We start from the raw sequence: 27,036 nt of genomic DNA on the forward strand, positions 1-27,036 counted from the left end.
GCCGGATGAAAATCAGGGGTAATAATTAGTTTACATAAAGTATTACTGTATAAGATATTAAATACTGACATTGACAGTGAGGGGAGGCAAACAAAAGTCCATATCAGACTACCGACCCAACATCCGCGGGTATATTTACTAAATTGCGGGTTTGAAAAAGTGGACATGTTGCCTATAGCAACCAATCAGAGCCTAGCTGTCATTTTGTAGAATGTACTAAATAAATGACAGCTAGAATCTGATTGGTTGCTATAGGCAACATCTCCACTTTTTCAATCCCGCAGTTTAGCAAATATACACCCAGGTGAGATATTATATATAGGGGTCCAATCATTCTAACCCCATTTTTTTTTTAGGACCTAGAAGTATGGATTTAAAATGATGATATCCAATGTAAAATTATAGGGGGCTATCTTAATGCAATAGCCAAAATGACTGAGGATGGCCACTATTTCCTGGACATTAGATAGTGTGTAGACATGACCAGCTACTTCACCCGCTTTCTTTATATAGCAGGACTGACTGATGCATGGAGGCTAAGCTACCTTGAGATAAGAAAATAAACACTGTCCTTTCAAGGACAGATTATCCACTAATAGACAATCCGCTACTCGTATATATAATCAAGACCAATAAGTATGAGTAGGTGATTTCACGCAAGACACGCTACACAAATGGACATAATTCCAAACATGAATCAGGCCCAGTGTTTGTCCAACCTAGTAGTGTCAATCATTATTACGTTGCTAGCTTGGGGAGGAGAAAGCAAAATTCACAAATAGAAGATGCTTTCCTTTTCTAAATGTGAGATGCAGGGGCGGGGATAATTTGTATCTATAAAAAAATATAATATCTTTACTATATTATTTTTTTCACATATCTAAACAAAATACTGACAACATCCTTCAGCATAAAGGAAGGATACATCTTATGAACTGTTGATGGAAGGAGCAAATCTGTAAGATCCTCTCCGTCTGAACCATACAAAAACACTATCAGGGCAAACAAAAACTAAAAGAGATAGGAGGGTTAGTAGTCCTTGGGGTTTAGTAGTCCTCTAAGCACTAATAGATTTACCAACAAGCGAAGGGGCAATAATTGTTGTATTTTAAACAAGAAAGTTTGCATTTTATTAAATATATTCACATAATGCTGCTGCCTTTCAAAATGTACTGCCTGAGACAACTGCCACAGGCTGCCTAAATATAAGCACAACCCTGCCCTATGCATAGATTTGGTCTATTATGCGTTGAATAGCACAATAAAAATATAAGTCTCTTCTTACCTGGAAAATTTCTGCATCTTGTTCTTAATGTGTCACCAACTGGGGACATTCCAAGAAGGATATGAAGGTTGTTGGCACTCTTGTTAACAAAGAACTGCCAAATGCTTTCCTTGGCAGGACCCACCCCGTGTTTACCAGCTTCTTCCCTGACTTGACTTAGAATAGATTCCTTCTCATCATCTTGGAAAAGTGCTGGAACCATTCCTAAACAATGAACAAACAGCATAATATAGTGTGTTGTATATTTTATACACTTAAGTATTTATGAACATGTCCGCAGAATAAATTCTGTAGGAAGTGTACAAGACACAATGTAAAGCTAGGACTACTTTGTGTCATGCAATTAAGTGTCCCATGCAGTAGATTGCTTCTATGTTTTCCTTGTAATCGTATGCGATTTATTGGTTGCGTTTTGTTTTAAACTTTGGACCACTTCTTGTTGCTCTGCTGTGTGTATTTGTGTTGAATTGCAACTCCCATTCAGTCATTTACAAAGTTGCAAAAATGTTTTTATAGTAATCGCAGATATTGGCGCTTCAAGATGGCAAAAGCAGTGAGCGGTCTGTGCATCTTTTAATGGGAGCCAGGCCAGGTCGACCTTGCTGAATTCAGACTAGGGCAACTCATGTGCCACGTATTAATTATAATGGAAATAATGTAATTTAATATTTCTATCAGGCTCAAGAGGTGGAAATTGCAGGTTTATAGGGGTGCTGAAATTTTATCTCCATAAAAGTGATATTTGTTTTTAATGTGGTGGAGATTTTAATTCAGCCTATTCTTTCAATGCCTTTTGTACCTTCAGTGACTCTTTAGAGGAAACTTAACTTGAAATTAATTAAGAGGGTGGTCCTAAAGAGAATCGGAGCCGGAAACGCAAGTAACAATGCCGCAACAGGTCTAAGGTTCTATTGGGTAGTTCCACAAATAAAGAAGTTGGCCTATGCCTAGGATGGCAGAGGTTGAGTGGGGGGTTATTTCTTTTGCACAATTCAAATGGTAATATTGCGGTGATCCTGGTTCTTCATAAACACTGGCCATGCCCTTAGGGACATTGACATGACACAGCCACACCCTAAACTGATGCAAAAAAAATTCAAATTAACCAGAGAAGGGAGAGGTATAACCGATGACTAAAGAGGAAATGGTTTCTGGTAGGTATTGCCAATAAGGTCTACTCTGTGACAGAACAGAGTCTACTGACACTCCCAACTAACAAGGCTGGGGCATGTTATGTACATAGAGGGGCTGATGCAGAGTTGGACCTGCATGGTGTCTTTAGAGTAAAATGAGCTAAATGGAATTCAGCATGCTCACAAAAAAAAACATTCCTTTGCGTGTATGCAGACCCATATACATCTGACACTTGCACCTCCTTACGACGGGCGAGGTGGGATGCGGAAGGAGAGGGACCCAGGCGTTTTCCACATGTCAAGAGCCATACCTCTTGTGACAGGTTGAAGGCTGGAGCAAAGATCCTTACTGATGATGATCATCATCATCAGCACAGACCTTTGCAATGTTAAAAGTAAGAATTAAATAAATTGTTTAAAAAAAATGGATTGCCCCCACAACCTTCACAAAAGTACTCCCAGCAGCAGCACTCATAGTCTCCTCCAGGAGCAACAATTTGGAGGGGACAAACAGCATGTGGACTCCCGACAACGCTGCTACCAGCCCTAAGCTATGGCAGGCGCAGCTTGTGACTCTAGGGGGATTTTGGCTTGTGCACTGCTGGTCCCAGCAAGCCATGTCAGTCCTAATCTACTTGGGGATACCCATAGCTGTCAGAGCATGCTTTCGTTTGCAGTACTACAGGTACCAGCATGCCTTGGCATCCTATTAAATAAAAACACAATTTATTGTTCACCTAAATCCAAGGAGGATTCTCTTTTTTCTTCCAGCTTATAATTTATAAATAATAAACAAAACTGGGGTCTGTGGGATTGCAGAGGGGAGTTAACTATTTAAATGCCAACTCCATGCACCATCATACAACCCCATGGTAGCAGTGTCCCCCAGAGTGGATGAAGGAGAAAGATAACAAACCCTATCAGCTATGAGTACTCGCCGCGACACTACTGAGTGTCTCATCAGCTTCTAATTAATACAAAGTAGCTTCACTCTGATTGTGTAGTTGTTAGACTTTACATGAGGTCTAACCACAATGAACTAGTATGATACAATGGACCCTATTTTTGGAACCTTTAACTTTGAAATATTGACATGTATTGTACCGGTGTTTATAATTATATATATGTAATTTTGGGATCCACTCAAACAAGATTGAAAAGATGTTTGACCATAAATATCTGAAGCTCAGCAGTGAATTCAGACAGCTCTGAAGACATCGGAGGAGAAGGCTCAGTGAGAAGCTGCGAAGAGAGCTCAGTTAGGGGCTGAGGAGAGGACCAGTGTGAGTCTGTTGTGTTTCCTGTATGTGAAGGTGAGATAAGACCAGATTCCACACAAAACGAGCTCAGGAGAGTTCTGTACCAGAAGGTGCAAGTCTAGAACTGGAACAAGTTGTCCCAGACAGGTGGTCGTGCCACGTAGGAGCTCAGGAGACTCCTGTATCACAGAGAAAAAAATATTTCTACAGTAGCCACGACTAGAGACAACTAGAACCACGCAGAGTGATCGTGGTGACTGGTGGGACAGGGACTTCAGCAGTGCAAGGTATTTTGACTGTAGATTCTGCCTCTATATAGAGAGTTGTAAACTACCCATCTGCCCACTGGTTAGAGAGGGGCTAGGAAGTGAAGTAGTGTCGTGAATGGAGGCTAGGGGCTAGATTTACTAAGCTGCGGGTTTGCAAAAGTGGGGATGTTGCCAATAGCAACCAATCAAATTCTAGCTATCATTTTGTAGAAGGTACTTAATAAATGAAAGCTAGAATCTGATTGGTTGCTATAGGCAACATCCCCACTTTTTCAAACCCGCAGCTTAGTAAATCTGGCCCTAGGTGTTTCTTTGTATACCTGTAAAGAGTTAATCTTACCAGTGGTCCTAAAGCCAATTTATGGTAAGCTACATACCTAAATACTGCATCATATATATATATATATATATATATATATATATATATATATATATATATATATAAAACGATAACTTGTGCAGTCTAATAAATACAGATTTATGGATATCTTTACTGTCCCCCCACCATTCTGCAACAATGTTTTACTATATTTCCACAGTTCGGCTGTGCCTATAGTTCTGTAAAGTTAAGTGCACAGAAATGTTCGGAAGTGCCGACTAAGTATGCATACCCGATGTTAACATGTTGTTTATAAGTTCCAGAAATCCTTCTTCAGCTACATGAGCATCTGTAAAGAGGAAAATCATCTTCTTGTTCTCTAGACCAAGTTTCATGTAAAGAGTCTTCAGATCTTCACGGAAACTGTTCTCTCCATATCCTCGACTAAGCACAATTTCAAAAACCTAATGGAAAGAATAGTCATTATATTGTTGCATGGCAGCTGAAATCCATTTCATACACCTCATAGTAATTTAACCAGACCTCATATCCAGCAGCAAAGGCAGCTAATCGAGCAAGAGATTGCTTCCCTGATCCTCCTACACCAACCATCAGAGCGTGACCTTGGTCCATTCTTATTATGCGGTGTATACGAGTTAAATGTTCAAGTGCATCATCAAAAAGAACCAAATTCATTTTAGTCTTGTTTTCGTTGTATTCCTCAAGGATTTCCTGCAAACAATAACAGTGATATAATACACACACACATGCATGCAAAGGTCTTGAAAAACAAAAATAAAGCTGAGAGCTTATAATTAGGTATATATTCCAAATCACACTGTCTTAGTATTTATGATGACAGATCATGTCATTAAATGTATCCAGCTGGAACATCTCACCTGAAACAAGGCTTTAGCTGCATCATAATCTTGTATGTCCTCATATACTCGTGGTTCCCCTTCATGCATTGCTGTTCTGTAGTCTCCAAAAAGAATGGGGTCTCTCATGGCATGATCTAAGTCTGCTTTGAAGTGTTCCTCTATCAAACTCTGAATGTGGCCTTGTACCTTTATGGTGAATGTAAACAGACTTGTCTATACAATATATGTTAGGTATTTCACAAATAGTGTAACATCAATGTTTGTGCCATGATCTGTTGTATACAAATTCCTCAACCATGTGGTACTTGGAAAATGTCAGGCTCTGCCAGTATGCCTGGATCTGTAAATTGTGCAGTCTGTTTCTTAGTCTGTCTACAAATTAAGCTAGGTCTCCATTTTTTTTTGGTTTTTTTGTTTTCCTTGACTTATGTTACCTCTCTAGTGTTATCTGTTTGCTAACAGTGTCAAGTAGAGCTTATCTGTCTTGTTATCCCAGCATCTCCCAGTTCTACATACGGTCTCCCCACTGCCTTGCTGATTCTTGCGGCTTGTCCCTAGTTCCATTGCCCAGGCCCATTTAGGTTAACTATTAAAGTGCCAATTCCTGTGTGTCCCCTCATAAAACCCATGGTAGCAGTGTCCCCAGATGAAAAGGATTTAACAAAAGTATAAAAATCCTCCCTTTAACCCTGTATTGATAGGCAAATTAAATTTTGATACTTTTATATTATTTTGGCACTCCATTTAAGGTCAAAACCTGTTCTCATTCTGCAAAAATATCATTGCCATTTTCTCCAAAAAGATCCATAATAATACAAGTGTCAATTACCACTTTCTTATCAGCTTCATTGATTAATCTATCATGGAAAACTCGCAGGGACTCATTCCTCCAGACTCGCACCATCTGTGTCACTGTTTGAAATCTTCAGTACAATGTAAAATATAAAGATCAGAACTCAGGAATACAATTATCTATTATACATACATAACAACAGATTGAATTGACTTGGTAATTACAACTTTACGGAGGCATGTTAACTTCACTACGGACTGCCCTTCTCAATCCGTACACATTCCTTCTGACAAAAGAAAAGTTAAGCTTTACCCTTAAAGGTGACCAATGTTTAATATCAAATTTGAGTTAATATTCATTAACACTTGGCCACAATACCGCTAAAGAGGCGGAGTATTTTTTTATTATCCCCGCTAAGAGAATGTAACTATATACACAATATCTTTCCAGGCCTTCTTGCAAGGGGTGGGACCAGAGAACTCACTGGGATTATTGATGCCGTGAGCTTCCCTATATACATGTAAGAGAAGCTTGCATGGCATCTTCTTATACATGCTCTATTTGCAGGCTTACCACATTTATTGTAATTCTGACAAATCTGTCTGTGCAAAGTGCAAGTTGCACTTGAAGTCAGTGTTGTGCTACAATAAGAGGACTTTTGTACTCACCGTAAAAATCCTGTCTCTTAACCTATTTGGAGGACAATGCATACCATGGGATATAGAGTGCGCTGTGCTGGGAGTAAGGCACTTAATTCTAACAACTTTTCTGGCCTGCACCCTCCCCCCTCTGCCCCCTGGACAGAGGAGAATCAGATTTTTTACAGTGCTTACGGAGGGCACTTTGCAGTTAGTTCTATTTTATTTTCAATTTAATTTCAACTTATTTTCAATTTATTTGAATTATTTCTAGGTTTGGCATATAGCGGCACAACGCAGTTGAGAGCAGAGAGGGTGCTGCCCACTTTTCCCCACTCTACAATGCTGGCTACCCGACAAAAGAGTCACAGTGACTTACACTATGCACAGCGCCCTCTACACCCTATGACAGTGTTGGCTAACCTGTGACACTCCAGGTGTTGTGAAACTACAAGTCCCAGCATACCCTTCCAGCAATAAGCTGCTATATTTTGGCAAAGCATGCTGCGGCTTGTAGTTTCACAACACCTGGAGTGTCACAGGTTAGCCAACACTGCTCTATGATAAGCAGTGTCCCCCAAGTGGCTGTGCAAGAGAAAACACAAATTGAACAAAGGAGCAATGGACAACATCACAGCTGATAGTGAACAAAATCAAGTCTAATATCTGTGAAGAAAATAAATACAGAAAAAAATATACCTTTCTGGGGTTGTTAAAACCAATCCATTAAATACCCGGGAAAGATCTCGAAGGTTAAATATATAATGAAATTTTGAAGGTGTTGGAGGAAGGTCCCGAACAATCATTTTATAAAGCTCAAGAGTACAGGAAGTCAATTTATCACAAACGGCCCGAATATATTCGTGAAATAGCTGTAGAGGACAGAAGCAGATTAATAATGCAAAGACCCAAAGAATTTTATTTTGCTAAACTCTATCCTGGCCACAGAAGTCTTGCAAATAGTCACCTAAAGCTCAATCCATCAGTATAGCTGGGTAGGTAAAGGTAAGAAAAACTAAACCCATAAATTGAAGTATTCTACTACTTGTAGCAATAGAGATAAAATGTTTAGCTCATTCTTATCCAGAAATTGTATCTCCGTTAAACAGTAAGATATAGCATTTCTTTCTTTCTCCATTGAAAACAGAAAAAGATACAAAGCAGTGAAAAGACTGACAATATTGGTCAAAATGCTTAAATGGCAAAGCAAAGTATGTCAGTGTTACTTGCTGCTAAAGTCCAACTCTTTACATGAACAGAAGCACAAATATTGTTATTTTTTTCAGAACTGTAACTGACTCACTGTACACCGTAAATGCTCAAGCTCATTCTTTAATAAATCATTGATAAAAAAAATACTTTTACTTATAATTCCTAATGAAATAGTCTCTTACTATATGAGTATTCAACTATAGGAGTACACATCATGAGATTTATGGAAAGATTGAATTCAGCGCATTGTGTCTCTGCAACAGTCCGACACATTGAGACGATGTTCAGGCTGATATCTCCACTCATTTCTCCTCGCTCCCAATAGAGGTGCGCAGAAAAATGAGTGGAGACAATATGCCGCCGGATGTCGAGGCGATGCCTAGTGCCACATCTCATTGAACTGAATTTCCCCCTAAGCCTATTTCTAAATTATATTAACATTTATTATTTTTATAATGCTACAGCAATATATATGCAGAACAAATTACCGTTACGTGTCCATGTAAGATAGAGTAATAAATACGGTTCAAAGACTCTTCTGAAGGGAAAAGTACATTGAATACACTAAAAAGGGAAATAAATCGTGTGTCCACTTCATTCCGGCCACCACCAGCCTTTCCCATTGCAGCGACAAATCCCAGGTCTCGGAGGAACTTGCAGTTAAGTTCCTTTCCACGGTCGTACATGCCTCCCTTCTCCAGCAGCAGCTTTAGCAGGGCAATCGGCTGCTGTGTCCCATATTCATCCACCTGTATGTGAAATGGAACTCCATATTAGATTTGAGTATGACTGTTGTATGCAAAATATTTACATTTGTTTACTAATCACTAGTCAGTGTACATTAAAAGGTCAATAATAATAATGTGAAAAACCATAAATATGTATAATAACAATCCCATCTTCATCTCTAACTTTGATATATATTCTCAAGTATGAAGATCCTCATGAACATCCTCATTTTTGAGGGCCATCCAGGGACAGATGTTTGGAACCAGTATTGTAGAAGATATGACAAATGTCATAACTAAACTGACCTTTGGCATATTCATGTCATCCATGAACACAAGCAATCGTTTGCCCATAGGTGGCCCGTAGGTATCCTTTGTACGTTTTTCTACATTGGCTTCCAGATTCCTTTGGATGTCCATAGATGTAGTACGAGAGGAGAAATTGATAGTCAGAAGAATCTGCCAAGACATCAAACATACAGGATTGTTTGAAAATGGTTGTTTATTTATTGGTTATATTTACTTGGGTGGTTAATACTTACGTAGTATGAAATATGGCAAATGTGGGCATATTGCCCTCCTCAAAAAGAGAAGACACACTTGGGCTATGTTGTTCCTTTTTCCATTTTAACTAAACAACAGTTTACAAGCAGTATGTCTGGACACGTCAGTAAGAAATGTATTACGTTTATAAAATGTGACACAGCTCAAGCATGTAAGCCAGATCAGATGTAGAAGGGAAAGCTTTCAAGAGTGCAGCAAAGACCGGTTAGACAGCTGGTATCAGTGTTTAATCATAAATATATCTGCTTTGTAGTGCAGATGTAGACGCATGGAATAAGGTAAGTACAGTGTAGCAATGGCTTAGAGTAGTCATGAAGCATTGTAAGGTAACATACTGGACTAGGGATTTTATTATGTTCACAAAATAAGTTGTACATTCAGGGACTAATTTAGAATTAGACACGTCTGCACATATGTAGAAAAAGATGCATGCATAAAAAGTGTACTTATGTTGAGTCGGATGTATCTCAAGATGCATCCAGCCTTGCATCAACCTGCTCTAAGGATAGCATAGAGATGTGGATGTCAGTGTTAGTAGTAAATGCTAAAGTTGCATTAGCCATTTGTACACAATATAATATTGTAATGAATATACACTAGAGAGAATATTGTCTTGACAGTTATTAATATTTGTAAAATACACATTTTTAATATCAACTGTAATGTAATACAAAACACCTCCACAGCCTCGGACTGGCGTGCCGGCCAGCCGGGCTATAGATCGGTAGGCCCGGCCGGGGTTAAGCCCCGCCCCCTCTTGATGCAATGTGATAAACAGTCTGAATAACATTAACAGTCTGCCTGTCAGCTATCGTACAGAACACATTGTATCAAGAGGCTATGCAAATTAAGGAACCACAGTAGTTTGTTTTGAATTCAGCCACTATTGAGAAGCAACCTCTCCGTTCCTTATATGTTTCAATAGCAGCTAACAAGCAGATCGCTAACCTTATCTAGTCTGCTAATTATGTTGACTTAAGAGGTTCGATACGGAAGAATTCTTAGCTTTTTAGAGTTAATTATCAGTGGGAGTTAGTCCCCGTGCCTTACATAAATCAGCAGCCGACAATGATAGCTGACAGGCAGATCGTCAGTGTCTTTTAGACTGCATATCACACTGAGCTAATAGGCTTTAGACCTAATACAGTATTGCATTCTCAAGTTAGCCCCCATTAAGAATTAACCCCTCTGAGCCTATAACAATAGTTGACAAGCAGAGTGCCAGCATTATTTAGACTGTAATTATACTAAACTAACAGACTGCAAACGGAGATACCTCTATGTCACATTACAAAACAAATTACTACTGAAAGTTAATCTCTATATGCTGTGTATGTCTGAATAAATAACTGATAAACGGATTATTAGTATTATCTAAAACCGCCAAGGATATCAAATTAATAAGCCATAAAAGGAGAAATATACAATTAGCCTCTCCGTGCTTTATATGTTTAAATAAAATCAGACAGGGATATAAACCATGCCAATTGGACCAAGAGTCATATTGTACTAATAGGTTAAAAAGCAAGGGATTAATTTCCATAAAATAATAGTGGATAGATATCTCATCACTATAGACTAGATTGCATATTATAATACATCTGATATGATATAGAGGATGGGTAGCTCCTTATTTTGATATGTAAAATCATTTAGTGGACGGGTTATCATAATATACTATACAATGAAGATCCACTGTCCTATATAAAGTATAATAGATTTTGGACAGGATCACAGAGCTATTGCAGTTGAACTGCAATTTTAATTCACTTTATATGTTTTTGGATTTTATTATTGCGCTAGCCTTTCGGAATTAAGAGGAGTACACATGTTTTACATATAACAATAAAAGTTATATTTTATTCAATTATCCAATTAATCATCTATAGATTCTGAGTGCCCCTTTTTATATGTCCTTCCTGTCTTTTTCAATAGTGTCACAGGTTAGCCAACCCTGATCTAGTGGGACAATCCTGATTTTTGGTGACTGTTCTGCCCAATCTAAGGGGCAGGTCAACACTGTGTATTCTTTATACACACACTGCATTGTTTATATACTACACTAAGGTGCTAGCTGTCCTTCGTAGACTGACCACTCCCCCTCTAGTGTCTGGTCCCGCCTCTATGATGACTGACCACACCCCCTCTGGTGGGCCCCTAGTGTTGCAGTCCCCCGGTGGGCCCTTCATGCCCCAGTCCAACACTGCACCTCCATGTCTGTTTACCCCTTTAATAATCAAAAGGAAATATTCTTTCCTGCAGTAGTTCAAATGTAAATGTCAATTAATGTGAATAGACACCTGTAACTTGACTTGACATAGTCATGACACTAGTTACTATCAGCTGGAAGGGTCTATACGCAATCAGACAATCTGAAACGCCTAGATAGTGCTGCCTATAGTCACTATTATTCATCAGTATCATTGCACCAGACCTCCAGTACCCATAAAAGACACCTCCTAAAACATATATCTGGGGATGCATCCACATCTAATTATGTCACAATTACATGGAATTTTTGCACACCCGCTCTCCAGGCGTAACTCAATGATACACAAACATCTATCTATGGAGATATGCACACGCATTTTTGGTGCACATATGCCGTACGAAGAGGCGCATCTTATGCAACAAAATGGTATACAGACTCTAAATGAGCTCTTCAGTGAGCAGTTAAATGGTTCAAGATGAGGAGTAAAATAAGGAACCAAAATATAAGTGAACATGAGAAGAGTCTTGTAGGTGGAAGGAGAATAGGCTTAGCTTACTCCCTGGTATATTGAGGAGTATAATTAGCAAGAAAAATGGAGATAAAAATAGAGAAAGGAACACAATGAGGAAGGAATCAGGAAAGTATTCATTAGGGTTGGAAGAATTTATATATAATAAACCATAAAATTAATTATTATTCACAATTAAAATTCTATTACTAAATTGATCATACTAATATACAAACACACACACACACAGTTTTTTCTTTAACTATACCGTGTTATCGCTGTTCAGGTTCCTTAAGAGGTTCATTGTAGTTGCCGTCTTAGATGTACCAGATTCACCAACAAGAACTACCGGTCGTTTAATTTTCACCATCTGCTCCAAGAGCCATGTAGTGCGCGTGGTGTCCACTGTGGGAACTAGAACACATATAGAATGGCCATTGCTAAAGTTGATGGGAAGGACTGGGCGGAGTGAAGGCATACTTTACAAGTACAGAGTAGTAATACTAGTGCAGAGCAGTGCAGAAACAAGGTTTCACTATGTAGATGTAGAGTGAGATTATTGAAATTAGATAAAAGGGTGGAAACAGAGCTATTTTGTAAGGGTGATCCTTGTAGCGTGAAGGGACACACAGTCCTCTGTCTTGCACAGAATAGGTCTTGTCCTATATTTTTAATGGGATACATTTTGTTCCTTCCAGTTGCACTTTGGCAGAGAAGATTTCCTAGGCTTTGCCCAGTGTAATAAAAAGCTTTAAATGTACAAACATTCTACATGTAATAAAGGCAATCAGAATATTCCCTCAATACCAGGATCATTTAATGAGGTTAAACCTAGGCATTTGATTTCCTCCACTTTCAGAAAATGACTGGACCTTCAACTTACCTAGGATATCAATAAATTTCACCTCTGGTTTATGTACGTATTGTGGAACCAGTTTGCTCCAAGGTATCCATACTCTTTTCTCACCATCAAAATGAAAGTCATAAATAGTGGGAAGTTGACCTAAAAAAAGCACAGATTCAGTCAATTAGCTTCCTCCAATCCACTGTGTCACAACGGTCACCTTCTTGGTCTAGTGAGCAGAAAGAAACTAACCTGGAAGTTCCCCAGGTCCTGCCAGACTCTGCTCATCATAAGTAGTTGACATTGATGCTAAACGTTTTAAGTACTCATCAAATTTAATTCTTCCACTTTCAAGTAATGTTGCTCCCAAAGAGCAATACAAAGCTTCTATAAAGTAGCATTCCAGCACATCAACATCTTCAATTTCTTTTTCAATTAAAGCATCCAGCATCATGGACAACTGTATCACCTGTAAAGATTAGTAGATATAGATTATAATTCTTGTATTGATGATAATCTGTCAACTGATATTTATTAAACATGTTCACTGACCCCCGTATTTTGGTTTTGGTTTTGGATCTGGATTAACTTCGTGTTTTAGTTTTGGTTTTGGCAAAACCGCCCTCACGTGTTTTGGCTTTGGTTTTGGATCCCGATTTTTTTTCTAAAATCCCTTTTTTTTTTTTTTTCTAAAATCACATAATTTGGCTCTTTTTTTTATCCCTACATTATTATTATTAACCTCAATAACATTAATTTCCAATAATTTCCAGTCAATTTGTGGCAAGTGACAAGAACACTGCTACCCCTCCTGTTTCTGTATGAGCAATGGCACTGAGCAATGTCACTGGAGACTGGAGAGTGACAGGAACACTGCTACCCCTGTTGCTGTGTGAGCAATGGTGCTGGATCTCCTGGGGAGGGAGGTACTTATGGAATTCACAATCCGCGAGATCCGACAATGCAACAATGATGCTTTGGCTCGATTCAGATCCGAGGACGCGCAAAAGTAATGAACCGGCTCGCAAGCCAGCTCGAATCCCCTAAGTTCGGGTGAGCTCCGTTTTCAGAAAACCGAGCCTGAGCATCTCTAAATATTTATCAGGTCTGGATAGATTTCAAAAACTATAAAGCAATAATATCTGACCTATGAAAGACAGAATATAAAATGTTATAAATGTCAAATGCATGTTTACCCATTTACCACTATGGAAAATTAAGCCAAATGGCTGCATGTTATCAGTAAAATTATTTATAGTCTATCTTTACCTTCAATTATTGTGATTGGGCATTAGTAGGTGAGACACCTGAATAAGGTGAGTGCAGCAGGTGGGCTATTGCTTGCTGGGGTTAGTATAACTGGGAATTCTATGGATGTGCTTGGGGGAATCCAGTACTTTTGAGACGGTCATGGGGGAATTAATCTTTCCAAATCTCAACCATCTATTAACCAATTTCATTTCTATTTCTAAAAACTCCACTTTTATAACTCTCAACCATGGAACTCACAAAATGTACTATTGTCAGAGAAATATGTGGGCAAGATATACAAAGTACCACAAACATTATTTCTAATTACCATGTTTAGATCTGTTTGAGGGACAATCGTTTTTAACTTTTCTCCTTGTTTCCCTTCCATTATTCCTTCAACAATCATTTCAAGACAATGAGGGACATATTTCTCAAATAAGCGATTTAATTCAACTTGCTCTTGCTAAAACAAAACCAAAAAAAGATTTAAATAACATTGTGAATAATTCAAGGAATAGAAAATCAATAAGAAAAAGTAATATATTTTCTTCATATATTATCTTCAAAACTCTATATGAGTTACAGCACATCAAAACGTATCATAGTTAATGATAATACATTGTGCCCATGTAATTCGATGTCTTTACCTTGCTCTGTCTATTGTTGACCCACTTCTGCCAGTAAGGTCTGTATTTAAGGTTTTTAGGATCTACAAAGACCATTCCGCAGCGGGACACAGTTGCAGGTGAAGCATACTGTAAATCCCCAACCTAAAGAAACAACAGACACAGATTATACACTAGAATAGCAGAGATTGCAGATGGTGAAAATCAATACCAGGATGAAAATAGCCTGAACCTCAAATAATAAAGCGCAGTGTGGTTGAAGTCTTATTCTCTCTCCATTTGCCAAGGTCAATAGCTTGTTGTCGTCCATCACTGAATTCATATTTTCCACCCAGAGAGCATCCACATGTCCATCAAATAAAATATACCTGTAATAAAAAAGCTTTATGGTAAAAAAGGAGAGCGAATTGTGGAAAGCTTCATCTACACAGTGTGTGCCTTTATAAATAAAGAACATTAAGCCATCTAAACAGCTATTAGCTAAAGTTAATTAAGATCATTTTATTCACAGGTAGGTAGTAGAATAGGAAAATACTTTATGTGAATATGGTATTCAGCTACGGATAATTCTCAGCACTGCAGCTGTTGCATAAATACATCTGACATAGAGCCCGGTTAGGTTCCGAATAGCTGGAGGGCTACTCCTTGTATGTGATGTTATATAGCAGAGGAAGGCAACCAACTGTATGGCTCTACAGTTGTTCTGGAGCAACAAGTCCCAGTATGACCCGCCAGTATGCTGGGATCTGTATTTCCAATGCAGTAGCTGAAGAGCTACAGTAGTAGTGGCACACTGCTGGGTTTTATATAAGAGGGAAGCAGTCAATTGTTCATATTCATGAGCTCATGTTCACCACTCATTTGTTGACTCTTAGAACACACATGCTTAAAATTGCACTCGTCATGTCAGACATTTTTTATTGTCCAAAAAACTTTTTTTTTTTGGTAACTTATTTTTTTTTGCTTTTTTTTGTTAACTATTGTTAAAAAATATTACATCTCTTGTTTTATACAAGCTTGCTGTTCAGCATGTGCTACGCCTGTTTCTATGTTCATGTCCATCATACTCAGATAATTATCTCCTCCTGCACTAAGCTAGATCCAGACAACTCCAATGTATGTAAATATCCTACACTTTTTAGATTTCAATTCACTCCAGAAAAATAAGAAGCAATTGTCTAAAAGAGCTTATACACTTGATGTTCATATAACTATAAAACTAACCGATTTGTGTATGGTTTATGCCTTACCTTCTCTCCTTTTTATCAGTGGGCTTGTTGATTTCCCTGAAGATGTTTGACAGGACTCCATCTGTCCAGTCTCTGGTTGTTGGGTCCAGGATACCATACAGCTCAATCACACTCATGGCTTTGGGATTCAGTGTATATAACTTTGTCATAAGTCCAAGTCTGGCAAAGATAACAATATTTTTTCTTTTAAAATTCACATTTTTATTCTGCCTTTATTCCCTTTGTAGAAGCATAGGTGGAAAGAAATATGAAAAACAGCATTCATGTATAAATACTAAAATCTGTATCATAATGACTTAGTCTCAATAACAGTGTAGCATTCAGATAGAAGTCCAAGCTTTACTGAAGCTATATTACTATATATTCTGACAATGCAGGTCTTTGTGCTTATTTATGTGTTAATATGCACTTAACAGAAAAAAAAAAAAACAACTTAAGCAGGTATATATTATAAGGTATCAAAAGCACAAAATAATATTGGGCCCAGTATAAAAGATAATCGTATAATAAAATTTCATCAGTAGCTTATATGCCATGCAATGCACATGGTAACTTTGCAATATACTGTTTATTCTACAACACACTATACAATATTTATTATACAGATGATGGTGATAAACACAGCACTTACTTAGTCTGGGCCAAGCACAAAGTGTTAATTACGACAGACTTTCCCCCTCCGGTGGGCCCAACTATCATAGTGGTGTGACGTGTTAGCATTGTCTCGTACATCTGAACAACTTTGTCCACCTGTGTCAAATACATAAATCTTTAAATAATCATCATTTACATGAAAACAATAATTATATAAATGACATATATATTGAGTAATTATCTCCTTGCCATATCTCACTGTAAGGGATATTTACGAACAGCAAAAACTGCAAACTCACAATGTTTCTTTTTGTATGCACCAACATTTCCGCCAGGCACATATCATGATGCACGTCCACTTCACATTTTTAGGAAACGTTCTCCATAAAATCAATCTGTGCGCATGTGCAACCAGTAAAAACGTAAAATGAAAGTCCAACCTACTAATACTTTAGGATCAGTCGCTTCATTCATATAGAATGTTATTTTTTACCCCTAAAATACTGCTTAATGTCATTTATGTCTTATTATGGCATGTGACATATAACCCAAGTCATTTTGTGGGAAAATAGATGGCGCACCCTCCAGAAAAGCAAGGAACTCCTCTGAAAGTGCACCTGCTCCATCCCTCCTGTCCCACACATTGAAAATCTTGTTTCCCAAAAGTAGGCATGCTCGTGCCCCTAATCCACACTGACCAAGAAACACCCTGATTCACCCAACTTCATGCATTAACTGGCAAGGGTGATAACAATCCAGGCTGCTGCCCAACTGTTATTGTGAGGGGGACGTATAACTCCTTGGTCGCCATCATTGCTTTAAACTGATTTAAAAGCAGCAATTTATGCCCAGTACTGTGTGTGGGCAAAGCCTGGCCAGTGGATCAGTTGCCGACAAGATATCATTCTGGGAAATCTAAATCTGTAAAAATCTCAGTGCTGCTATAGACATATACAACAGATCCCTTTCTACTGGAGGGAGCAGCAGTTAGACTAGTGTGATAGGTACTGACCTATGTCACTACTTTCACTGCCGCTCCTTGAAACAGACAGGAATTGTTGCACACAAGTGAATTTCATTCAATAAAAGAGCCCCAACAGCCTGCTCCTCCCAGCCCCAAGACAACTGCAACACCATAATAGAAGGATGTCAATCTGCCGGAGACTGTCTAGGACATGATGCAAGCAGGACAAAGACTATCCTAATCCTTTAACAATATAGAGACAGGGCAGCAATACCCCCTTCCCCACTTTAATCGAGTTCTTCAAGCCTTCCTTCCCTGTAATGAAGGCTTCACCATTTCCCCTTAATATAACATTCTTTCCACTCAACTAGGACCTATGGAGGAGTGAGGCATGCCCCCTCCCAAGAAGCAAGTCAGACACAGAGAACAGGTAAGTTGTATTCTTTTCAATTACGATTTTCCAATAATGAATTTTCCCACTATACCAGGGCTAATTAAATCACAGGAGTCAGGGAGCCAGTAAAATGACTGCTGACACCTAACTTTTTAAATCAGTTTTACTGATGTTACCTGAATAGGGAGCAAAATATAGTTGTTCTCTTGAAGAGCTTCTTCCACAGCATCATTAAATCTGGGGTAGCGAACCCGAGGGCAGTCCAATCCCGGGAACAAGTCAGAGATTAAACCAAGGAAGAGAGGGACATCTTCAAACACAAACTTGGGTAGATTCATGTCTCTCAGAGCCCTCATCAATACAACATCCTAAAAACATAGTAATTTAAACATTTATCATACTAAAGCATTGCTGTAAATGAAACCATTTATGTGATTTTAAGAGACAATAAAATTTACAGAATGGTCCAGATGCCTGCGTTGGACAAATACATCTCCATTCTCCTTGACCATGACACATCACTGGAGAATACAGCTAGTTTGCTCCTCTAAGATTCATGAAAAGGGAAGTCCAGTCCGTTAGGGTAGACATCTGATAAGGGTCTCTACAGATGCAGTCACACAGGAACGGACAATAGGGGCTGTGCACTGAATGCAGCATCTGACCGAATCACTGAAGCACCTAATCAATCATGGCTTCAGTGCACAAATGTTTGAATTTCCAACGCTCATCACTGAATAAGAGATTGAGTCCTGGGAGGAGGGACGGTTACCCATGGGATTGGGGTGGGATGTGTCTTTCATTTTACATGTAGCACAGGCTCCTGCATATTAACTATACATTCTTTGATAAAGGTCAATACATTTACCTCACTCAGGTCAGGTGAACCTCTTTTCAGCTCTCCGGCCATCACAAGCACAGACTTTAGGGCACGCAATCCAAAATCATAATGATGCTGCTTTGACAGTTGTTCTCGTGCAAGTTTGTACAAGACAGTCATTTTTTTAGCCAGATTCTGAAGTGATGGAAATGTGACAAGTATTACATACTTTAAATGTAGTCAAATATCATTTTGTTCTAAATGCAATTTGATCATTTAAATTAATCTGGATGTGTACCTTGCAGTTTAGTAAAATTATGCACACAATTATTGTTAAAAAATTGGTTATTTAAATCTGTGTATTAGGAAATTAAATGGTGCTGTGTACTTTAAATAGTGTTTAGTACTAACAAAGGCAACAGGAATAGAGTAGTTGGAGGAGCAGTAACTTCAACCTATTTCTTCCAGCGTGGATCAACATGCAAGGAAAGTATGTGACTTAATTGTGTTGCATAATATTATCTTTCAAAGCTATGCAGATCAGTGGAGAACACAGTACCTCCCAACTTTCCCAAGATCAGGACAAAGCTGTCCCGATCGGATTGTCCCCCTTCTCACCCTCCTCTGCTGCTGCTATCTCCTTTCTCCCCTCCCCTCCAGCTAGCTCACCCTCCTTCTCTTCCTTCACTCCGGTATCTGCAGATGAAGTCCATACCCTTCTCTCTTCCTCTCCCCCCTCCACTTGCACACAGGACCCAATCCCCTCCCACCTCCTCCGCTCCCTCTCTCCCGAAGCCTGCTCCCACCTTGCACACCTCCTCAACCTCTCCCTCTCCTCTGGAATCTTCCCCTCCTCTTTTAAACATGCTCTTGTCTCCCCCATAGTCAAGAAACCGTCCCTTGATCCCTGCCTCTCTCTCTAATTACCGCCCTATTTCGCTCCTCCCTTTTGCCTCCAAACTCCTTGAACGGGTTGTCTACAACCGTCTCACCTCCTTTCTTTCCTCTCACTCACTACTTTACCCACTCCAATCTAGTTTTCGCCCCCTCCACTCCACTGAAACTGCCCTCACTAAGGTCACTAATGACCTTCTCCTCGCTAAATCCAATAGGCACTACTCCCTTCTTATCCTTCTTGACCTCTCTGCTGCCTTCGATACCGTTGACCACGCACTCCTTTTGCAAACTCTCAAATCTTTAGGCCTATGTAACACTGTCATCTCCTGGTTTTCCTCTTACCTCACCAACCACTCCTTCTCAGTCTCTACTCATGATTCTACATCACACCTCTTCCTCTACCCGTTGGCGTTCCTCAAGACTCCGTTCTTGGCCCCCTGCTTTTCTCCCTCTACACCTCCTCCCTTGGTGTCCTCATCCACTCCTTCCTTTGGCCTCCAGTACCACCTCTATGCTGATGATACCCAAATCTATCTTTCATCCCCTGACCTCTCCACTTCCCTTCTGTCTCGTGTCTCCTCCTGTCTCTCGGCCATCTCATCTTGGATGTCCCAACGCTTCCTTAAACTCAATATTTCCAAGACCGAGATTAAAGTCTTCCCCCCTGCCAGGACTCTCCCACCTCCCCCCCTCTCTATTTCTGTTAATAACACTACCCTCGCTTCTGTCCCCCAAGTCCGATGCCTTGGGGTCATCCTTGATTCCTCCCTCTCATTTACGCCTCACATTCTGTCCCTCTCTAAATCCTGTTACTTCCACCTTCGGAATATTTCTAAGATACGTCCCTTTCTCACCACGGAAGCCACGATAACCCTTGTTCACTCGCTTATTATCTCTCGCCTTGACTACTGTAACCTTCTTGTCTCTGGCCTACCTGATTCTCACCTTGATCCTCTTAAGTCTATCCTCAATGCTGCTGCCCGCCTCAATTTTCTCTCCCGCCGCTCTATCTCTGCGGTCTCCCTCCAACAGTCACTACATTGGCTCCCCATACCCTACATAATTCAATTTAAACTCCTCACCCTCACCTTTAAAGCTCTTAGTCAATCTTCCTCTCCCTACATCTCCAATCTCATCTCTACCTACACTCCTACCCGCCCCCTCCGCTCTGCCTCTGACCGCCGCCTCACTACTTCACAGATCACCTCCTCTCACTCTCGTCTTCAGGACTTTGCCCGGGCTGCTCCCCTGCTGTGGAACGATCTTCCACGTTCCATCAGGTTAGCATCTACTCTCAAAGGCTTCAAGCGTGCCCTTATTTCTTTATTCAAGTCTATCAGTCCTCCTAACTCTCTTGTCCTGGCTCTCTCCCCTAGTTAGTACCACCCTTTTTTGTGTCTCCCCCTTCCCTTTAGGTTGTTAGCTCTCATGAGCAGGGCCCTCTTTCCTTGTGTGCTCCTTCTACTGTTCCTTCACCCTCTGTACCTCTTGGCCTGCTTCGCTAGCCCTGTTTTACCTGTTTTATTAAGCTTCGGCCTTCTTCCTGCTGATTTCTACCATCCCTTTCACGATCTGTCAGATATAATCTGATTTGCTTTACCCATGCACCTGTGTTTGTATATATTTGTGTATCATATTGTGTCTTGGTTCTGTTTTCTGTATATGTAATGTACGGCGCTGCGGACCCTTTGTGGCGCCTTATAAGTCAAAGATAATAATAATAATAATTGTAGGGACAGAGCCCTCAAATTGGGACTATCCCACCTAAATCAGGACAGTTGGGAGGTATGCAATGATATTACACCATATTGCTTATGTAAGCATGCATTATAAAAACCTGTAATCAAACTTACCTTGGCTAGGAGAAATCCCTCTGAAAAGAGCATGATTTCACAGATTTGCTGGAGGTCTGGTACAATTACAACCACTGGCCTGAAAAGAGCCTTAACTGATTCTGGCAACTCTGTACGGCCAGCATAGCCAGGATTCATTGTAATGAAGATCCCCATACGAGAATCTAGAGCAATCTCCTGACCTTCAAACTAAAAACAAAACACGCAACAGCAGATTATTACTGCTTGTATTCCAATTGTGTAACTGTGTACAATACTCAACTGAATCTAATTTCACTGTATTAATAAAAATAATCAATAGGCAAAGAAGAGCAAATGGAAAATGAATATGAGACATTAACCTGCATTTTTTATACGGTAAATTCATCTAATAAGTTACAGAAAATTCCACTAATAAAAATTATATTCTGATCAAATTCATTCACTGCACCAATGGTCAAGATCAAAAAGACACTTTACAGTGCTAGTGTTTTATAAATGTCTTCACAGTAAAATAAACATACAGTAACAGCGTACAACTACAAGGAGATTTAGCATTATCTGACAATGTGTGTCAGAGATCCAGTAGGAGACACTGCTCACCTGAAATTTCTTCAAGTGATGGATTAAGGCATTTCGTATGGTCTGTATCTGGGAGGAAATGACTGAAAGCACAGAAGCATCAATCCGGTTGAACTCATCAAAGCAGCCCCATGCTCCACACTGAGCAAGGCCAGAGAAGATTTTACCAACAGCCTACAAAAATAAATTCAAGTTCCAAATAAAAGCAGATCTACAGTAAGCATTCATGAACTGTGGCTGAAACAAACCAGTTTATACCTCTAGTGCTGTCCCGGTGTAGAATAATGTTAATTATGTAATAGTGGACCAGACCCTGCACCAAATATATTACAAACTAAGTTAGTGTAGTGGTAGCAGTAGCATTAATATTAGTAATAGTATTAATGACAGTAGTAGGCCCTTGATAGCATTATCTGATTGAAACCAGGGTGCAGATTGTATGTTTCCCCCATATTTGCAATGATTTTAATGTAGATGTTCCAGTTTCATCCTACAGTCCAAAATACAACTAGAAAGTTAATTGTCAATGTAAAATTGGCCCTGGTATGTGTGCACTGGTGAGCCGGAGTAAGGAACTAGATTGTAAGCTCCACTGAGGCAGTGACTGATGTGAATAAATCATTCACTAACTGTAAAGAGCTGCTTAATATGCTGCTGTTATATAAATGATTTATTAATCTTTATTGATATAGTTCCAACATATTACTTAGCACCTTACATAGAATGTTTTAATCATTCATATCTGTGTCCCAGTAGAGCCTACATTCTCTATTACACAAATAGCACCACTCTAGAGTCAATTGTATCCAAAGCCAATTAACCTATCAATATGTTTTCTAGGACTGTGGGAGGAAACTCATGCAAACACGTGCAGAACATACAAAATATATTCAGAATCAAACCAATCCATCCGCAGCAGCAGCATTTATTTGTAAAGCGCCAGGGAGAGGGCAATGTAAAGACAATAGGAGCTAGTGGGACGTGTAGTGGGCATGAGACTTGAGTCGGCAGAACATGCAGAGGGAGTAATATCAGGTGGGGGTAGGACAGGCTATAGTGAAGAGGTAGGCTTTGTAGAGAGCACGTGAAAGACTGAAGGATGGGAAGGTCAGTCTGGCTGCGTCATTTAGGACAGATTGTAGATGGGAAAGATAGGTAAGAGGATGGCCAAATAGTAGGTGGTTGCGATAGTCGATACAGGGAATTATGAGGGAATGGATAAGGGTTTTTGTAACATCCTGAGTGAGAAAGGGACATATTCTGGCAATGGGTTGAAGGAGGAGATCAATAAGTCAGTTCAAGGCAGTGGATGTATGGAGTGAAGCGGGGGGCATAGTCAAGTATGACATCAAGGCAGCAGACTTGGAGAACAGGTGAGATAGAGATATTGTCAACCATGAGGGAGACTAGAGGAGTTGTTAAACAGGTAGGGTAGGGGAGGGAGATGATGAGTTATGTCTTGAACATACTTGAGCTATAGGTAGTTCTGACACATCCAGGTGGAAATTGCAGAGAGGTAGTTGGACACATCGGATAAGAAAGAAGGAGAGAGGTCAGGGGACGAGAGGAAGATTTGTGTGTAGCTAGCATACAGGTGGTAGTGGAGGCTGAAGGGGCAAATAGGTTCAAGAGAGAAGAGGTATAAAGAGAGAAAAGCAGAGGGCCAAGAATTGAGCTTTGAGGAACCCCAACAGATAAAGGCGGCTGAGGAGAAGATGTGCCAGTAGAAGAGACACTGAAGGAGCATTCAGAATGGCAGGAGGTGAACCAGGAGATGACTGTGATGTGAAGGCCAAGCGAGAGAAAGGTTTCAAGATGAAGAGGGTTGTCCACTGTATCAAAACAGAAGAGAGGTGAAGGAGGATGAATAGGTAGAAGTGATTCTTCGACTGAGTAAATAATTGGTTATTTCATTGAGGTCAGTTTCTGTGGAGTGTAGACGGTAGAAGTAATGAATGAATGGGTAGAGCGGAGATGTTAGACAGGGGATGAGGAGGTAAGTAGGAGTGTCGAACAATGTATATATATATATATGGAGGTGGTGAGAGGTAGAAGACATGCAATATTAAGGGGATGATAGTAGCGAATTCAGGTAGTACAGGGCAGAGGAGGGGCAGTAGTAAATAAGAAAAATGCTAAGCAGAAATGACACAGGGAATAAGTAGTAACTGAGAGCATGAATGAAAAAGTGTGAAGGTTATTAATAAACCATGGTGAAAATAGAAAAGTGAGCACATTTGAGAGGGAGTAAGAGCTAGCTAGCAAGCAGTGAGGTTAAAAACGTCAACAAATGTAAAAGTTACAAGATCACTGTGATAAGCATGGTTTACGTGACGTGGAGAGTAACATAAAATCATAGGAGTGGTGGATGTTTTTTTCCTGTAGCAGTGTTTTCAGGTAGATTGTTCATCTCCTGTATAACTCTACTATAACTCTTACTAAGCTATATCAATCTGCATACACATTTATAACAAACACACATTAAACATTAGCTATACTGCCTAACACTAGTTACACAGCCTAACTATGCTTACGGCCTACACAGACTGAATATGAAGGGTGACAGAATTGTGATCAGTGACAGGAATTAACCCCCAATAACCTCATACTACAAAGGCCAGCAATAAAATTCTTAAACAAATAGTGTTAACATAAGCAAACCATTAACTTAAAAAAAACCTAGCACAAAACAGATAACGATAGGAAGTGTAGAGATGGTATAAAATAATTACAAATTAGCACAACCTATGACTCCAGTGTTGTGGAGCTGCAATGCTAACCAATGTATCAACCAAATAAATTAAAAATAAAAGTAGTACTAGTAGCAGTAGTACCACTAGAAATAGTAGATGTAGAACTAGATGAAAAAAGGCTTTGCAGCTTATGGTGCAGATGTCACTATGTGTGCCACTATTGAGTGGAGAAAATATGGCATCTAGACAGTTGAGAGAATGACTGTACAACAGCTGCCAACATTTGAAAGCTATTTCTAGGGACACTGCTGCTTTAAAGGTGTCTGAAAGCCTGTTACACATTGTGCAGTCTAAGACGGCTTTGACATTTTCAGGGACAAATCTTTAAATTCTGGGATTGTCTCTGGAAATTAGTGACAGTACCAACTATAGACAAAATCAATATACAATGAAATACTTCTGCTATAAATAAGTTATCTTATTACATGTAATATGCAAACTTGGAATCTCCTACTCTACCTTGTAGTCCATGCCTTCACCACAGTTTGTCACCACACACAGCAGTCCCAGCGCTTTAGCCAGATCTTTAGTGGTCTCAGTCTTGCCAGTTCCCGCAGGCCCAGCGGGTGCCCCACCTAAATACATGGACAGTGCCTAAGGAAAAGAAACAGCAACTGGATTATACAATACAATCAGATTTTTTTTTTTACTTTGTTTTTCTCATTCAGGGCACAATAACACTTCTATATCAGTAACATTCCCCATTCACATTTTGTATTTATGTTATTTATAATTCATGGTAATTTGTATTAATGAATTATTGCATTAGACTTGACTAAAATGATGAAAGGTATTATTATTATAATTAACATGTATTTATATAGCTCCAGCATATTCATTAGCGCTTTGGATGGGGTCCTCCGATAGACATGTTTTTAGGTAGAGTGTTCACCTCCTCTCCCCTTTCTGTTTAACTCTCATTTATCTCTTAATTAGCACAGTGGCTTAGTGGTTAGCACTTTTGCCTCACAGCACTGGGGTCATGAGTTCAATTCCCGACCATGACCTTATATGTGTGGAGTTTGTATGTTCTCCCTGTGTTTGCGTGGATTTCCTCCGGGTGCGCCGGTTTCCTCCCACACTCCAAAAACATACTAGTAGGTTAATTGGCTGCGATCAAAATTGACCCTAGTCTGTCTCTGTCTGTGTATGTGTGTGTGTATGTTAGGGAATTTAGACTGTAAGCTCCAGTGGGGCAGGGACTGATGTGAGTGAGTTCTCTGTACAGCGCTGCGGAATCAGTGGCGCTATATAAATAAAAGATGATGATGATGATGATGATTACTATGCTAGGTATCAAGCAAAAGAACAAATGCATAATTTACTGATGAATAATGGCCATAGAACTATACAGTAAAGAAATGAAAGTGTTAATAAAGACGTAACAAAGCAAATATTCTGATTTTCTAGGTACAGTTTTATAGATAAGTTATAATGTGCAAGAATTGATCACAGCAAGCAATGGACAATCTGCTGAAATTTGTCTTCAAAGCTTGTGTCTCTTTTTAAAAAATATGTTTCCTATAAAACATAATAGAACACTGCACCGGCAGAGTTGTTAAGAGATAGTCTCTATTTACAGGATACCTGTGTAAGAGTGAGATATATCCGATCGGTCAGAGGGGTGATAACCAGTCTCCCATTAAGGCCCATATACTCGTAACCATAGGCAAAGGTTCCAGTGCACTGGCGGACATTCAGTTCGTCAGGTTCTCTATCCCAGTAAAACCGCAGTTGGCTCTCCCATTCAAACTCTCGGGCATCCATAATACTGGTAAAGAAGGATGTCAAAGGAGTATTTTATCAACATTCACTAGTTGTAAAGTCAGCCATTACAATATTATAGTAACTCACCTGTCTCTCACAAATATGTCTACAATGTCTCTAGCATGTACATCAATGATGAGGACAGTATTATATTTTTTCCTGTTGTTTTGGCTTAGAGGTGTGGTGATGCGAGTAACCAGCTCATCAATTTGTTGGTGCATTTTCTTGGCATAGTTCTTCAGAGCTTGTTTCTCCCCTTTCTTGACCTTCAAGAAGATGTCCTCAACTTCCCAGGTCCACCACACCTGATTACCAGCCAAGACAACCATTCCTTGGTACAAAAGCATCCAGTCTACCCTGCAGAATCAACATATTGCATACATATTAGATAATGTTCCAGCATCTCATAACTGTACATCAAACAGGACAAAGACACCCTCGGAGTCACAGTGAATTAAATCTGGACACATCTCCATATAAGCATCTCCAGATACACTACTTTTGCTGGTACCAGAGACCTGGTGTAAAGATACATGCTGACGATTATAACACCGGTAGCACTATATAGCTGCTTCTGATTGATTGCTTATTGACCCCTTCAGATAATAATACTTAATGCAATAGCACTGCAGTTATATTATGTCAAGTTGTGGTCATCCAT

The 27,036-nt window shown here is 39.5% G+C and overlaps 1 protein-coding gene across 1 annotated transcript in view; it reads right to left on the bottom strand.

The window, feature by feature from the left end:
• DNAH10 (dynein axonemal heavy chain 10) overlaps positions 1-27,036 on the bottom strand; it is a 145,858-nt gene that overhangs the window by 58,322 nt on the left and 60,500 nt on the right. Inside the window, exons 31-53 of the mRNA XM_075177193.1 lie at positions 26,463-26,732; positions 26,196-26,379; positions 25,068-25,202; positions 21,877-22,029; positions 21,295-21,483; positions 18,593-18,739; positions 17,901-18,092; positions 16,404-16,522; positions 15,773-15,931; positions 14,755-14,890; positions 14,544-14,666; positions 14,225-14,359; positions 12,898-13,114; positions 12,685-12,804; positions 12,070-12,215; positions 8,824-8,976; positions 8,278-8,538; positions 7,277-7,449; positions 5,976-6,069; positions 5,165-5,332; positions 4,809-4,997; positions 4,558-4,729; positions 1,286-1,489 (exon numbers count right to left, since the gene is read on the bottom strand). Of these exons, the coding sequence (XP_075033294.1) occupies positions 1,286-1,489; positions 4,558-4,729; positions 4,809-4,997; positions 5,165-5,332; positions 5,976-6,069; positions 7,277-7,449; positions 8,278-8,538; positions 8,824-8,976; positions 12,070-12,215; positions 12,685-12,804; positions 12,898-13,114; positions 14,225-14,359; positions 14,544-14,666; positions 14,755-14,890; positions 15,773-15,931; positions 16,404-16,522; positions 17,901-18,092; positions 18,593-18,739; positions 21,295-21,483; positions 21,877-22,029; positions 25,068-25,202; positions 26,196-26,379; positions 26,463-26,732 (3,839 nt within the window). The remainder of the gene's footprint in view (positions 1-1,285; positions 1,490-4,557; positions 4,730-4,808; positions 4,998-5,164; positions 5,333-5,975; positions 6,070-7,276; positions 7,450-8,277; positions 8,539-8,823; positions 8,977-12,069; positions 12,216-12,684; positions 12,805-12,897; positions 13,115-14,224; positions 14,360-14,543; positions 14,667-14,754; positions 14,891-15,772; positions 15,932-16,403; positions 16,523-17,900; positions 18,093-18,592; positions 18,740-21,294; positions 21,484-21,876; positions 22,030-25,067; positions 25,203-26,195; positions 26,380-26,462; positions 26,733-27,036) is intronic.

Source organism: Mixophyes fleayi, chromosome 1 (genome assembly GCF_038048845.1).
Source record: "Mixophyes fleayi isolate aMixFle1 chromosome 1, aMixFle1.hap1, whole genome shotgun sequence".
In the NCBI taxonomy this organism is placed as follows: domain Eukaryota; kingdom Metazoa; phylum Chordata; class Amphibia; order Anura; family Limnodynastidae; genus Mixophyes; species Mixophyes fleayi.